Source organism: Aphis gossypii, chromosome 1 (assembly GCF_020184175.1).
Source record: "Aphis gossypii isolate Hap1 chromosome 1, ASM2018417v2, whole genome shotgun sequence".
Classification (NCBI taxonomy): domain Eukaryota; kingdom Metazoa; phylum Arthropoda; class Insecta; order Hemiptera; family Aphididae; genus Aphis; species Aphis gossypii.
Genome location: NC_065530.1, coordinates 42,318,407 through 42,332,120, shown reverse-complemented (window position 1 = coordinate 42,332,120; position 13,714 = coordinate 42,318,407). Strand labels below are relative to the sequence as shown.

Sequence of the window (13,714 nt, the reverse complement as noted above, 5' to 3'; positions counted from 1 at the left end):
GTATCGGCGGCGGCACGACCCGTAGTTTTCCGCACGAACTACGTTTTTCCTGGCAGCCAGCCCGACCGCCCCCCCGCCGTCCCAGTCCGACGTGTGTAGCCATTTTCCGCGGCGCACCTGCCAGGTGCGTGCGTCGCAACGACCCGGCCGGCGGACGACTCCCGCCGCGGGGGGACCTCCGTGCGTGGGCGAACTTTGGCCCGCGCCATTGGCCGACCACCCGGTCCGCCTGCCAACCGCGAGCGACCCAACCGGCGCCGGCGCAATGCCGAGACCGCCCGTCCGACCCGGCTCATCGGCTTTCCCGGGGATTTTCCGCGTCCGCCCGGTTGTCCGCCGCTCGGCTGACGTTTCACCAATCGAACGGGCATACGCGCGCTTTTCCGCTGCCGCCGCCGCCGTCGTCGTCGTCGTCGCCGTCGCCGTCGTCGCTGCCGGGCCGCAGACATGGTACGTATACATATTATTTTGCAATACATAATTATGTGAACCGAATAATATGATAATATTATTCTGTCAAATTTAGTCTTTTTAATGCATGTATCGCGGTATAATATTTTGCATCCCTCGCGTAACCTAATATATAGAATATAGATAATATAGGTTATGTTTTATTTTATAGAGTTTGTACATTTTCCAAAAAACAAAAAAAGTTCACCACTGAAATCGGTTAAAATTACAAATCGTTGTAAATTATTTATATTAATAGTACAAATATTATTCATTCTATATTCACTATTACGTATCGTGTATAGATAGGTCAGCTAGTTTTGAGCACGTTATTACTTTTGTGAAGTAGTTAATTTACTTTATTCGTTATTATTAAATTATTTTTCTTTTCTCGCTTTAAAAAAAGAAATACACACGGGTTTTTCCAATTTCTTATCAAAAATAAATCGACAATCAATGTTTTTAAAAGTAGAGAATATAGGTATATACTTTGAACAAATTATCAAAAAAAAAAAAAAAAAAATGTAGGTATAAAAATAAATTTAAAGAATAAGATAAAAAAAAAACTTGTATAAAACTTAATATAAAATAGGTGTCTATAATATGTACATGACACGTAAAATATATGCGTTGCCTAAAATATTAAAACTGAATTGATGAATTAAATTTTAAAATAATACTTAGGTATATACCTATATCATATGTCTACCGCTATAAATAGATTATTTTTAATAATATAATTTTTCCCGATGAATTCATTTCTTTTTAATTCTTGATGATTGTACTCAATACGGTAACATGATATCTATATTTTATTTCTTTTTGTAATTGACAAAGGATAATATAATAAAAAAAAAAACAAAATTAGAAATGTGAATTAAAAACGAAAAAAAAAATCAGAATCAAATCAATGTTTAATGTAATTTGAGTTATATGTATGAAAGGTGTTATAAACGTAATAGTCTATGAATGGGATGATTGTGTCCATAAATGTTGCGTGGGTAAGTTCGGTGAATAGCTGGTTTCTGGTATTTTAGCAAGAAACCTGGTAAGAAATTATAGGGGAAAATAGATCAGATGTATATTTATGAAACCATTTTAAAAATAAATTACAAAAATTATTTCCAGTTTAATTTTTTTTTCGAGATTTGTAAAAATTTCTATAATATTATGTAATAATGCATTACTTTTGTTGTGAATAGTAACTTTTGTTATTATACAACACTAGTAAAGGCTCACTATATTTACTTATATTCAAGTTTATTCATAATATTATGTTACATAAATGTTTATGTTCAATTAATTATAAAATAATATTGTACCTATATATTGTATAATAGTATATACACCAGTTAAACGGTCGTAGATGAATGAATATTTTATCTTTATAATATCACATAACTTACATTTTATTTTGTGAAATAAATTACTCAGAGTAATTAAAATTAATTATGATTATTTATTTGAAAGATGGGGTGCTATGCGTCCCCAGTAAACTTCTCCCCGCAAAGTAGGTACACATTATACGTATAACACTTATTAAAATAGTGATTGATTATACAGAATGTTTTAAATATGATCGGTTATAATATATATAACGTAAAGATGCCATGTAAATTCCTTTATAATTTATACGCACCACTTAAACAATTTTCGAAAATATATCCTGTATATTATATACTATATAGTTATATACAAATTATTTATATCATCTAAACTTATTATTGGTTATATTACATTTTTGACATTACAAACATTGACATGATATATAATATTTTTGTAGGTCATGCGCAGTGTATATATAGGTGCATACCTACATATTATATAATATTATATATTATATATTATATAGAATATAATAGTTGATTTTGCATGACGTTGCCTACAGATTTACCTCTTCTTTAACTCGGTTAAACGTACATGGATTTTCAGCACACATATTTGGACGGTTTCGACTAAAATCATATAATTTTTGTAACTATTTTATTTTATGTGATTAATGGCAATACCTTATTATAGATAAGAAAAAACGATTCGTTTTTTGTGAGCTAATAAATCCCTGTGGGAGCTCCTCTTTAAATTGTAAAATTCAAAAATTGGCTTCAAAGTATGTATTATCATTGGGTATAATTGGGTATATAAGTTATTTGTATACCAAATTTAAGAACTAAAAGTGCGATAAACTAGGCTTTTGATCTCTCACACAGTTATACTAACACATAAGCACACAAACATGACTTTAATTTAATATAGATTTTATAATATTGTTGAGGTAATTCTAAAGTTTAAAGTTTGATAAATTATTTTATCTATTTATGTACAATATATTATGTTTATAATGTAGTTTTTATGTTTTAACACAATCATATTACAACTTACTAGAGATAAGTAATAGTGCATTATAAGTTTATACTCTGCCAATCGTCTTAAATATTATGTAGTTTAAAATATAAAATATTTTATTTGATTTGTGCTGTATACTGTATACCTATAGGTATAAGGTATATAAATAGTATATACGATTGTAACTTATAAGTAATTTATAAACACTCATTATACATCACAAGACTTATTACCATGATTCAAAAAATATAATTTGAGAATATTTAATTAGAAATTGAATTTACTTTCAAATATTTAACTAATTTTAAAGCTTTAATTTTTAAACTTTGCAATATTATATTCGTATTAATCATATTATTAACTCGATTATTTGAAGGTTATTATTATTATAATAATCATATTTAGTTAAATTTCAACTCACTATAGACACCAAGTGGGATCATTGGAGTTTTTGCAATATAGATATAGCTGGTATTTAAATAACAACTACCATATTTTGTTTTGTATAAATTTTCTATTTAAATCAAAATATGTTATACTATGTTATACAAATAAATATGGTATACTATAGTAAGTTAACTATAATAAACTATAGTTTATTTGTTTTTTTTACATGAAATTAATACAAAATTTAAAACTATGACTCAAAATCAAAAAAAAAAGACTACTAATGAAGACGTGCGACAGTTTATTAGCTTATAATTTTTTTAGGGGTAAATTTATTCAGTTGAGAACTATTATGTTAAAACGTCTTAAATAAAAATGAGGAAGTCTTGATTTCTTATGTTTGGATGGCAATTTATTCTCTATACAACACAACTTACTATATATTGTTTCAAAATATGGTAGTATTATATTTTTTAACCGAAGTATTAAATTAATAATTAAATTGATATCGATACAAATATATTGTGTAGTGATTAAATTATTTTTACACATTCTTCAATTATAATGGTTATTTTATGGTTTGTATTTGAGTGTGGTCCAATAAATGCCAATCCATTATATTATTTACCCGATGTCGTTCTTTATTTATCCGCTGTTTTTACTTGATAAACAATATAACTATACCATCGGTCAATTGCAGCAAGATGGACTTTGGCGTTATCTTATCTCCAAACCTTATAGTTACCATTTTCAAATTTTTTCAATAAGTTGCAAGGACTATAAGACTGGGATTCATAAAACGAGTGTCGTTTGACTTCAAGCTTACCTCTCCAATACAGGACCTTTATTGCTCGTTAGTTTGATCTCTGTTTGAGTACGGGTTAGTCCTGTGGGGCCCGCACATAGCTCCAGGCTCTGCTAACATAGAGAAGGTCCAAAGGCGTTTTTTATCCTACTTTAGTTATATATTTTATATTCCCCGCTCCTTATACAGCTATTATTCAATCCTCCACGAGCTAGGTTTGTTTACTCTGGCTGATATTAAACAATAAACAGCAACATAAAGTTCCTTCAAAATCTCATTGACAGTTTCGCTGATGTCCTATCGCTCCTTTCCCTTATAAGCTTCCGCAAAAAATAAACGAATAAACTGCTATATTGCTCCAATTTCTATTTTCAAATGCTCTACCTAATTATAGTCCAATTGACTGATTAATACGTCTAGCCAACACCCACTATTTATTTTTGTTGTAATCTAGTCACCTAGTTCCGTCTCACTTCTACTGCAGTATTGCACCCACACTATTAGCAAATACCTATAACTAAACTTTGGGTCAAGTCCGTATTTGGTTAAAATAAATAAAAAATATTATTTTAATTAATGCATCTCATATTTACTCGTATTTATGCATAATATATTAAACATCAACAGTATATCTATAAAATCATTTATGTTTTATTATTTTTTTTATATAATATGAGTAGATAGTAGGTATTCAGAAAATATATAAAAGTTAGTTTGAATTATTTGTTGAAAATAATAAATGATATAAATATTATTTTCTAGTTATAATTTATTTGTTTTTGTTGAAAACAGAATATATATTATATTGTTGTAGTTATTGTTTAGGAATGTATAATATATAATATTATAATCACTTGAATTGAATCTGTGCCAAGTATGGTTAATATCTTAATGGAAGGGCCGAAGAAGTTATTTTTCTTACTTGAGGTTCATACAATTTGTACGTAGAGTGTAGACGATATAGATGGTATATTTCCGTTGTATATAGAATTTTATTTAGTAAAAAAACTTAATATACTTAAACTTTGAGAAACTTGCATAAAATATAAAAATGTGTGTTTTATTTATTTGATGGTGACTTATATTTTTTGCTTACAATACTTGAACAAAATTATAACGAAATACTCAGTTAATTTTGTTTTTATTAGTATATAAAGGCTACAAGGATTTAATATTAACATTCTAATTTGAATAATTACATTCTATAATAGCTATTTTCTAAGAGCATATTATTATAAAGCAAAAAATTTATTTTTTAACATGATATGTTATGTATTATTTTGATTAATAAAAAATATCTATCAGAAAGTTTGATAAACCTATACTGAACATTAATCATTACATTTTTAAAAATTATTTTAATTAAAAATCATTTTTCCATTAAAGTATTTAAATATTGAAAACACATTGTATTAAAGTAAATATTTTAAATAAATAATAACTTGACTAATAAATTAAAATTATAAAATTATAATATTATTCAGTGAAACCTATTTAGGTAATTATTAATAAACTGTAAAATTCAGTTATACAATATAGTATATTATTACTTTGATATCATTATTATTTAGCTAATATTTTTTCCCATGTTTATTTTTATTTAAATTAATACAATAATGTTTTTGCAGATTTAATTTAAAATAATTAAATTACTCTAAAAGTATGATAATATTATAAAAAATAACTATATTAAGTATTAAATTATGTTATAATAATTGGAATATTTTCATAAAATTGTATTGTATAAAATATATAATAGGTACCTACTAAACTAGTGGTTAATTATTTTTTATCTATAAATACTTAAATATTAGAAAAGGAGTAGAGGAACCATTATATTATATTGATGAGAATATTATCATCATGAATTTATGACTTACTTATTTTTGTATTGAATTTAGTTTAAAGAGGTTTAAATATATTTCAAATATATTTTTAGATGAATGCAAATAAAATTATGTGACCATTGTATAAGTATTAATTTTGAACCTTGCATTATTATTTGAAAAATAATGACGGTTAAATAAAAATAATATATATATATATTATATATGTTTAATTTAAAAAATTGTGTCATCCTTAACGTTTATTTTATTGTAGATATATAATTATACATTATTAAAATTATTAAAATTATAGAGCCTATTATACAAAATGATATTTTAAAAATAATTATGTTCTTTTATAATTGTATGTAATGTGTGTATTAAAAAGTGTATAAAAAATGTTTTAATTTTTATGAAAATTTAATTGTTGCAGTATGGATAACATCATAATACCTACACAAGGTATAGCCCAGAAAACATCACTATGGCACCAACGCTGCCAGAGTGGGCTTCCATTGTCAAGAACAAAGTTCTACGATTATTTCAGGAGTAAGTTTATTACTGTTTCAATTTATTAACGAAAAGTTTTCGTGTTAGCAATAAAACGTAGATACAATATATTATAATATAGGTATAAGGAAATTTAATGTAATGAGTATCATATGTGTAAGTTCCTATGAATTGAATTATTTAAGTAGGTATAATAAACTTACAACATAGATCTAGAATAATGTAACGTATTTTTTACAAGTAATAAGGGTAGTTGTCGTATGTCAAAAGTGTTTTCACTTTAAATTTCCTTCAGTTTAAGTATTTTACTCAAGGTGCTTTAGTGATTAAATTATCAGTGACAATGGTAATCTAAAAGTATAGCAAAAATAATAAGAATTTTTTGTATTTTAATTATATGTATAGAGTGAGCTGATGGTAAACTATAATGTTTTAGATTGATATTGGTGATTACTAATTACTATAATACATTAATTACTAGTTTTCTGGAACATTGAAAGTTTTAAAACAGATTATGAAAAATAAAGAGTAGATATTTAAATTGTATTACATTATTGCAGTTTAGTTTATTTATAAATCAGGTAATAATCGAACAGGTTTCTAAATGTTGACTGTTGAGCTTATATAAATGTACTCTAAGTGTTATTTGATTTAGAAATTTGAAACAATTAAACTCTTAAAATTATATTATTTATCGCTATTATATTGAAATTAAAATTTACTTACTAAAAATGATATTAACCTTAAGATATTATCCTAAGGGATATTAGCCCTAGAAAAAGGCTAGATATTTTCAATTGGGTCAATAACTCAAAAAAAGCCATGATATTTTGAAAATTTAATTGTATACAGATAACATTAATACAAACATTTGGTGAAAACTTCAAGTATTTACAGTGATCCGTTTTTGAGTTACAAATATATATATAAAAATAAAAATATTTTTCGTAAAAATTCACGTTTTTCCTTCACATTTTTGTGGTTTTTCTCGATTTTTTTGAAAACTTCTGGAAATTTCTAACTTATGACATCTATAATGCACCAAGGATATTCATTTTGCCACCAGAAACCACCCCTAAAGTTTTAAATTGAAGTATTATTTTAACAAGTTATGGTGTACACAGACACATAAACAAGACACATCATTGTAAAATCAATACATTCCTCATTCTCTTTAGAATTTAAAATTAAAAATATGATAATTGCTATTATCTATTGATAATGAAGACTATATAATATTCTTGTTAGGTATATAAAGCAATAATATTACATTTCGTTATAAAATAATAGAATAAAAATATAATTATGTACATTGTACAAATTAATACAAATTAATATCACTTTAAAAGTTAAAATTAAATTGAAGCATTAAGTTATTATTTAGATAGATAAAATTATATTTATTGTAATCTTAGCGTTTTATTATAATTCATTTAGAATATGATCTCATTAATACTATTTAAGACTAGAAAATAATGTAGAAAATTCAATAAAAAAAATAATTTTAAACGTTTTAATGTTGATGTCATAATAAATGATATTAAAATTAAGAAAATGATATTATGCTTCTAAAATTCTTTATCCATTTATTTATTTAAACGTATTTTGTTTTTGGTATGTTTGTAAATTTTTGGAAATGTTTTTTTATTGTAGAGCCTCTTATTTAACTATATCGTTAATGGTCAATGAACTTTAAATGCAAACTAGCTATTACATTTGTAAAGCAATTCGTAAAAAACAATTTGAATTTTAAAAACTCCCGTTTATTGATTGTATATAAAGTGTAATATTTTATTTCCACTATAATCCACCGGAACAGTAAACCAAGGAAAATTGCATTATCAGCGGAATGCAGCCGTGTTCTCCCCTTAAGGCTTATTGCAATAAAACGAGGATTTCATATACGATTGTCCTGCTCCCAAAAGTCAAGTAGTCATGTTATCAACACGCGCGAATACTGGGTATCGTCCGTGTGATTGATTTTATGGTATAGTTTTTGCAATAAAATAGGTGTTAGTTTAATAGAAATATCTTTAGAATATCGTTTTAAATGGATGGTAACAGACCATTAAATTATTGACCGAATAATTTTTCATTTCAATTTACAAATTTGTAATAGTGTAGGGTATTATATTTTAAAGCATCTATAATATAGCTTATTTATTACATTGTAGGTTAGCTATAATACATACAATATACATTCTTTTTTTTATATTTAAACTATTTTTGACATAATATAAGACAAAACAATTTAGTTTTTGAATCATAAAATGTAGTTATATAATAAATATAATCGACACGCATTTTATAATAGTTAAAATGTATATCGATTTAATAATAATACAGGTTTATAGATGCCTAATAATAATATCTCTATCTACGAATGATATAGTAAAGTATTCTAGAAGGCGACTTATTTGAACAAAAATAATTAAATGAAATTTATAAAAATGAAATGAATGTCATATAAAATAATGCTGTCCCCATAAATATACCATGCACACTTGCACCCCATTTATTACAACCCTAACACACACACTATACAAACCCTATTCTATTATATTATGATGCAATAGGTATATTGAAAATGATTTTTTTTTTTAAAAAATGACTATAAATATTATACAATATTTGGCCTTTTTCAAATTCGTTACTGTTTCACTCTTTTCTGTTGTAAATGCATTTTTAACAGAATAAGTATTTTATTAAAAATATTCAGTATGTTATTTTTATCATATGATTATGTTGTATAATAAATCTTAAAATCAAGAAATCAACAAAATGCAAAATTAATTGTACGTGTCGTTTTCCGCTCTTTCCTATATGAATTGTTTTTAAATCAATCAGTTTTTGACTGGTATCGTTTAATTTTTTAATGAACATAATATGGTGTATTTTGGAACGATTAATTTTATAAATTATTTAATACAATACTTTAGAGTTTTATTATTTAGCGTTGAAAAAAAAATAAGATTTTTTTCACAAGAAAATCGTTTATTATTACTGCTGCGTGGTGTTTATAGAATAACAGTTCTTATTTCATTGTATTAATGAAAGATTCAATAAGACGTATATATTTTCAGAAACTCATATTTATTATACGGACCGTTATATTGTTAAAGCAATGTCCTTTAGCAGTCATTTATATAGCTGTGGCGGTGGAAAAGTCGTCTAGAAAAACGGCCCAATCGTACATATACACATTATTTGGAAAAAAGCTTTTATTTTTATCTTTGTAATCCGAGCCGGTCCCTTTTCTTTTCAAGACAGTATCACTTATTTTTAGACAACGAAAACGGCGACAAAGACGTTATAGTTTAAACACATTAACTTTAATCGGTTTTACTTTAGTCACTTTTATATTCGATGTTCTAAATTCGAATTTAATCAAAAATGAAAACCTCCGTAAAAATATTATATCTTGTCCTGAACGATCTACCTGTATTAATATGTGTACATAATATATATGTAAGTAACTTCAATAGTAGTGTAAATAATGATATATTTGTCTGATAATATAATTAATTTATCATAAATCAGTATTTCAAGAGCTTCTATTTTAAATTTACTTAATAATATAATCATAATATAATATCGGTTTAAAGATAAAAATTAAAATAAATATGCAAATTGATTTGGTACTTTACAATTTTTTATGATGGATATTTTTGATCATTTATCCCGGATGTTGGCAAAAAAATAGATTACAAATTATAATAAGAACGACGAATTTGCAAGTTGCGCTTTGATGATAACTATTCACCGAGTATGCATATCTCCATATTTTCCCTTAAATAATACATTTATTCAAATTCTGTTCTTGATATTTTTAAATGCATTTAAAAATTATACTTTAAAATCCTTGGTATTATTTTGTATATAGCAAAATGAGTATTTTGTGTTGATAAAAACGTCTAATTATCAAACAAAAACCCACTTTTTTACTTTAACTTATCATGTAAATAATTTATTTTGAAAATGTTGATGTAGGTACCTTATTCAAAATTAAAATTAGTAGTTTCTCAGTTATTAAAATGTTTTATTAAATGATCTGGAAACATATTTTAACAAAAATATAAAATAGATGTAATATTGGTTCAAGTAATACTTGAACGATTTTTACAAATTCTCATTTGAGAAGGACAAAAAAGTTTATATCTTCACAGTACACATTTTAAATAGTTTGAAAAATCCATGAATTTAAAAACATGATAGGTACCTAATAAAGTAATTATATTTAAAAACTCCAAAGTCACATTTTGCTTAACAATATGATATTGAAGTATTTGAAGCAAAAAATTGGCGATCATGCTTAATGATTCATTTTGTACATGAATATACATAAATGACATAATACGATAGGTACATAGCTTTGATGAATTCATTATATTGTGTGATGTATAAAAGATTTGTTGTTGTTGTTATTTTAAGCTTTTATTTTATTTTTTTTAAATTGACACGTTTTCACTAAAATAACTGCGCTACACCATAGGACTTATTGTACATTCGCGTGACAACACGCACGATTTAACCACGACACACTCGTAGCGACGATATCCTTCCCCATCGCTACCGCGTAATCATTAATATAATATGAAAAAAAACCCTTTACAATCGTCAATTACGTTTATTGCTTTTCCGTGGATGCTTTTAGCTGACGTCCATTAGTGTCTCAACAAACTTTTCATATCCACGCCATTAATGTCATTCCGTATAACTTTTATGCCATTTGACGTCGACATAAAAATCAAATGATATATTTATAATAATAACTGGAAAACACCGTTTAAGACAATGGAAATCGACTCTAAAGGCGCCACACTAAACACACGATTCGCTTATGTAGTTCTGTCAAAATGGTTACATTCACGCGTAGTTCGGATATGGTATAATAATGCGTTATATGTATGTATATAGTTAGTTTTGAAAATATATAGAGTATATTATGTATTAATAAATACAGAGTGATTATTAACCAAAAATGCGATAACCATTCATTTTATCTTTATTCAACTATACATTTATTAGAATACTTCTAAATATCATATTTTTAATTTTTTCCGTGCCGTTTAAAGAGTGTCAGCTAGTTGTATTGGTAAGCGCGATTACCACAATTTAAAAATGTCTAGCTTAATGAATAAACCGTCGATGGTATTCGCCTATATAAATTTGAAATTTACAAACATCACTACAGTGTGCCGACACTCTTATTGATTGTGATATACGTGTAAGGACGTATTGATACATCGTAAACAAGGCACATTGTATTACAACGTCTATAATTATACGGTCGTCGGTCGCATTAAATAGGAGGTATGTAAAAACGCGCGTCGAACGCTTTATAGTTGAAAACATGAAAAAGTTTCACACCGTCAAACATATTTGAAGGTCTTCTTTTTATACTTGCAGCGTAACAATATATACGTATAGGTATATGTATAATATGGAACGCGCATAATGAAAAATATATACATATATGTATAATACAATTTAACTCGCTTTTGTCGGGCGGCAAACTTCATTTAATTTATATGACGGTAAAAGGAGAAAGAGAATATAAAAAAAGTACAAATCGGTGCGAAAAATAAGCGTAGGTATATTTATATATAGACCTATCACGGGCGGCGGAGACTTTTAATATCGGTCCGTGAAATATAGGGTGTTAACTCATCTAGAAATTCGAGATAACGTCCGTACAAAAGGTACAGTAGTGGGGCGGTGCGCACAGTATTATATGATATTATATTATATTTATAGCAGTTACGGCGCAGTTGTATAGGTAAATACTCTCCCTTTTTGGATGTCTGCATGTTGTACATAATAGTACCATACTATTACACGTATAGGTACACGACCTAATGGCCATGTGTCAACGACGAACGCATATAGGTACTACCTATAGGCTATAGTTCAGTTTGATAATAATTTTTAATAATAAAAAATAATAATAATAGTTACTATATTATTATTTTTGTCATTATTGTAATGATATAATTTGATATCGACTACACTCTATCACTATACAATTATACATAGTTTATTACTATCGCAACACGAATAATATTTTTTGACGCTTTACGCCGTTTAACCAACACATATACACCTTAATCGCTATTATACACCGTATACTATTTCCTATGCACGTGCATGTTGGTCAGCTTTTCCGTTCACGTGATAATTGTAATAATAGTCATATCATCGTCGTCGTTCTAATGGATTTTAAAAATATCGATTTCGTACATGAAACACAAATTGCATAGTATATAATACGTGGTCTGAAAACTACCCTGTAAACTAAATCGGCGCGAGTAAAGTAACATTAATGACAATTGATAATATACAAAGAAAATAAAAGTCACAAAATATATTGTACTCGTACGTGCATGTTTGCGGTGAAAATCTTTAGGTGTATTAAGTTAAACATTACGTATTTACACGTTTTAATTATTAGAAACAACTCTTGACGCTGCATATCACGCAATCAATGTGAATATGATTATTTTAGGAAAATTAAAAAAAGCTATATGTAATAATACATTATAGAATTTTATTAATAATAATAGACTAAAATAAAATTACGATTCACCGGTGTGTGGATTAGGAGTTAGGCTAGAATTGTGAATTTGTGATGTATATCTAGTCAAGCATTTCGGTATAGGTACAATACCGATATATTAGGTAGTAAATATAATAAATATAATCCTATATATATATACATATAGTTTTAAATAAGATTTGTTCGTCACGTTCTACTTTAAACTTTTGAAACATAAATAATAAAATAACGCATTGTATTGCCATAATAAACTGTAGGTGAATCAAAAAAAAAAAAAAAATCTATGATAAAAATTATTTTAGCAAAATTAGATTAATTAAATGACGTTCTATAATCTATTACAGAGAAAACACGACGGTTTGTGCCTTGTATAACGTATATATATATATATATATTATTATTATGAATTCGAATGCGTTGAACATTTTTTGAGAACAACAGCTCGAGATTATCGTAATGATTCGAATACGAAAAAAAAAAACAACTACTGTAGACTCGTTTTATACCTCCGTTGTCGGCACTGTCGAGGTTAATCTCGATAAGTGTGGAGCCCAAGTGCTCGTATTGAAAGTAAAAACAATATAAATCGCCGTTACACGCAAATCCCCGGTATTAGGACCCGTCGTTTGTATGGAGCGTATACTCACGGGGATTCGATCGCCTTTATTGTCATTTATTTTCGCTGTTGCTCCGAGTAATTAAACGTTCCTAAAAGATTCCACCTCTTCTGTCGTCACCGTCGCTATTTCCAAACCCTCTTTCGCGCCATTTAATAATATATACTTATACCACTCAACTTATCGGTACAATCTGTGAAATAGATTTCTGTAGTGTGGA

The 13,714-nt window shown here is 27.1% G+C and overlaps 1 protein-coding gene across 1 annotated transcript in view; it reads left to right on the top strand.

Moving 5' to 3' along the window:
* The first annotated feature begins 287 nt into the window (after window positions 1-287).
* LOC114122000 (vesicular glutamate transporter 1-like) overlaps window positions 288-13,714 on the top strand; it is a 78,666-nt gene continuing 65,239 nt past the window's right edge. Inside the window, exons 1-2 of the mRNA XM_050198666.1 lie at window positions 288-450; window positions 6,245-6,360. Of these exons, the coding sequence (XP_050054623.1) occupies window positions 6,296-6,360 (65 nt within the window). The 5' untranslated portion in view covers window positions 288-450; window positions 6,245-6,295. The remainder of the gene's footprint in view (window positions 451-6,244; window positions 6,361-13,714) is intronic.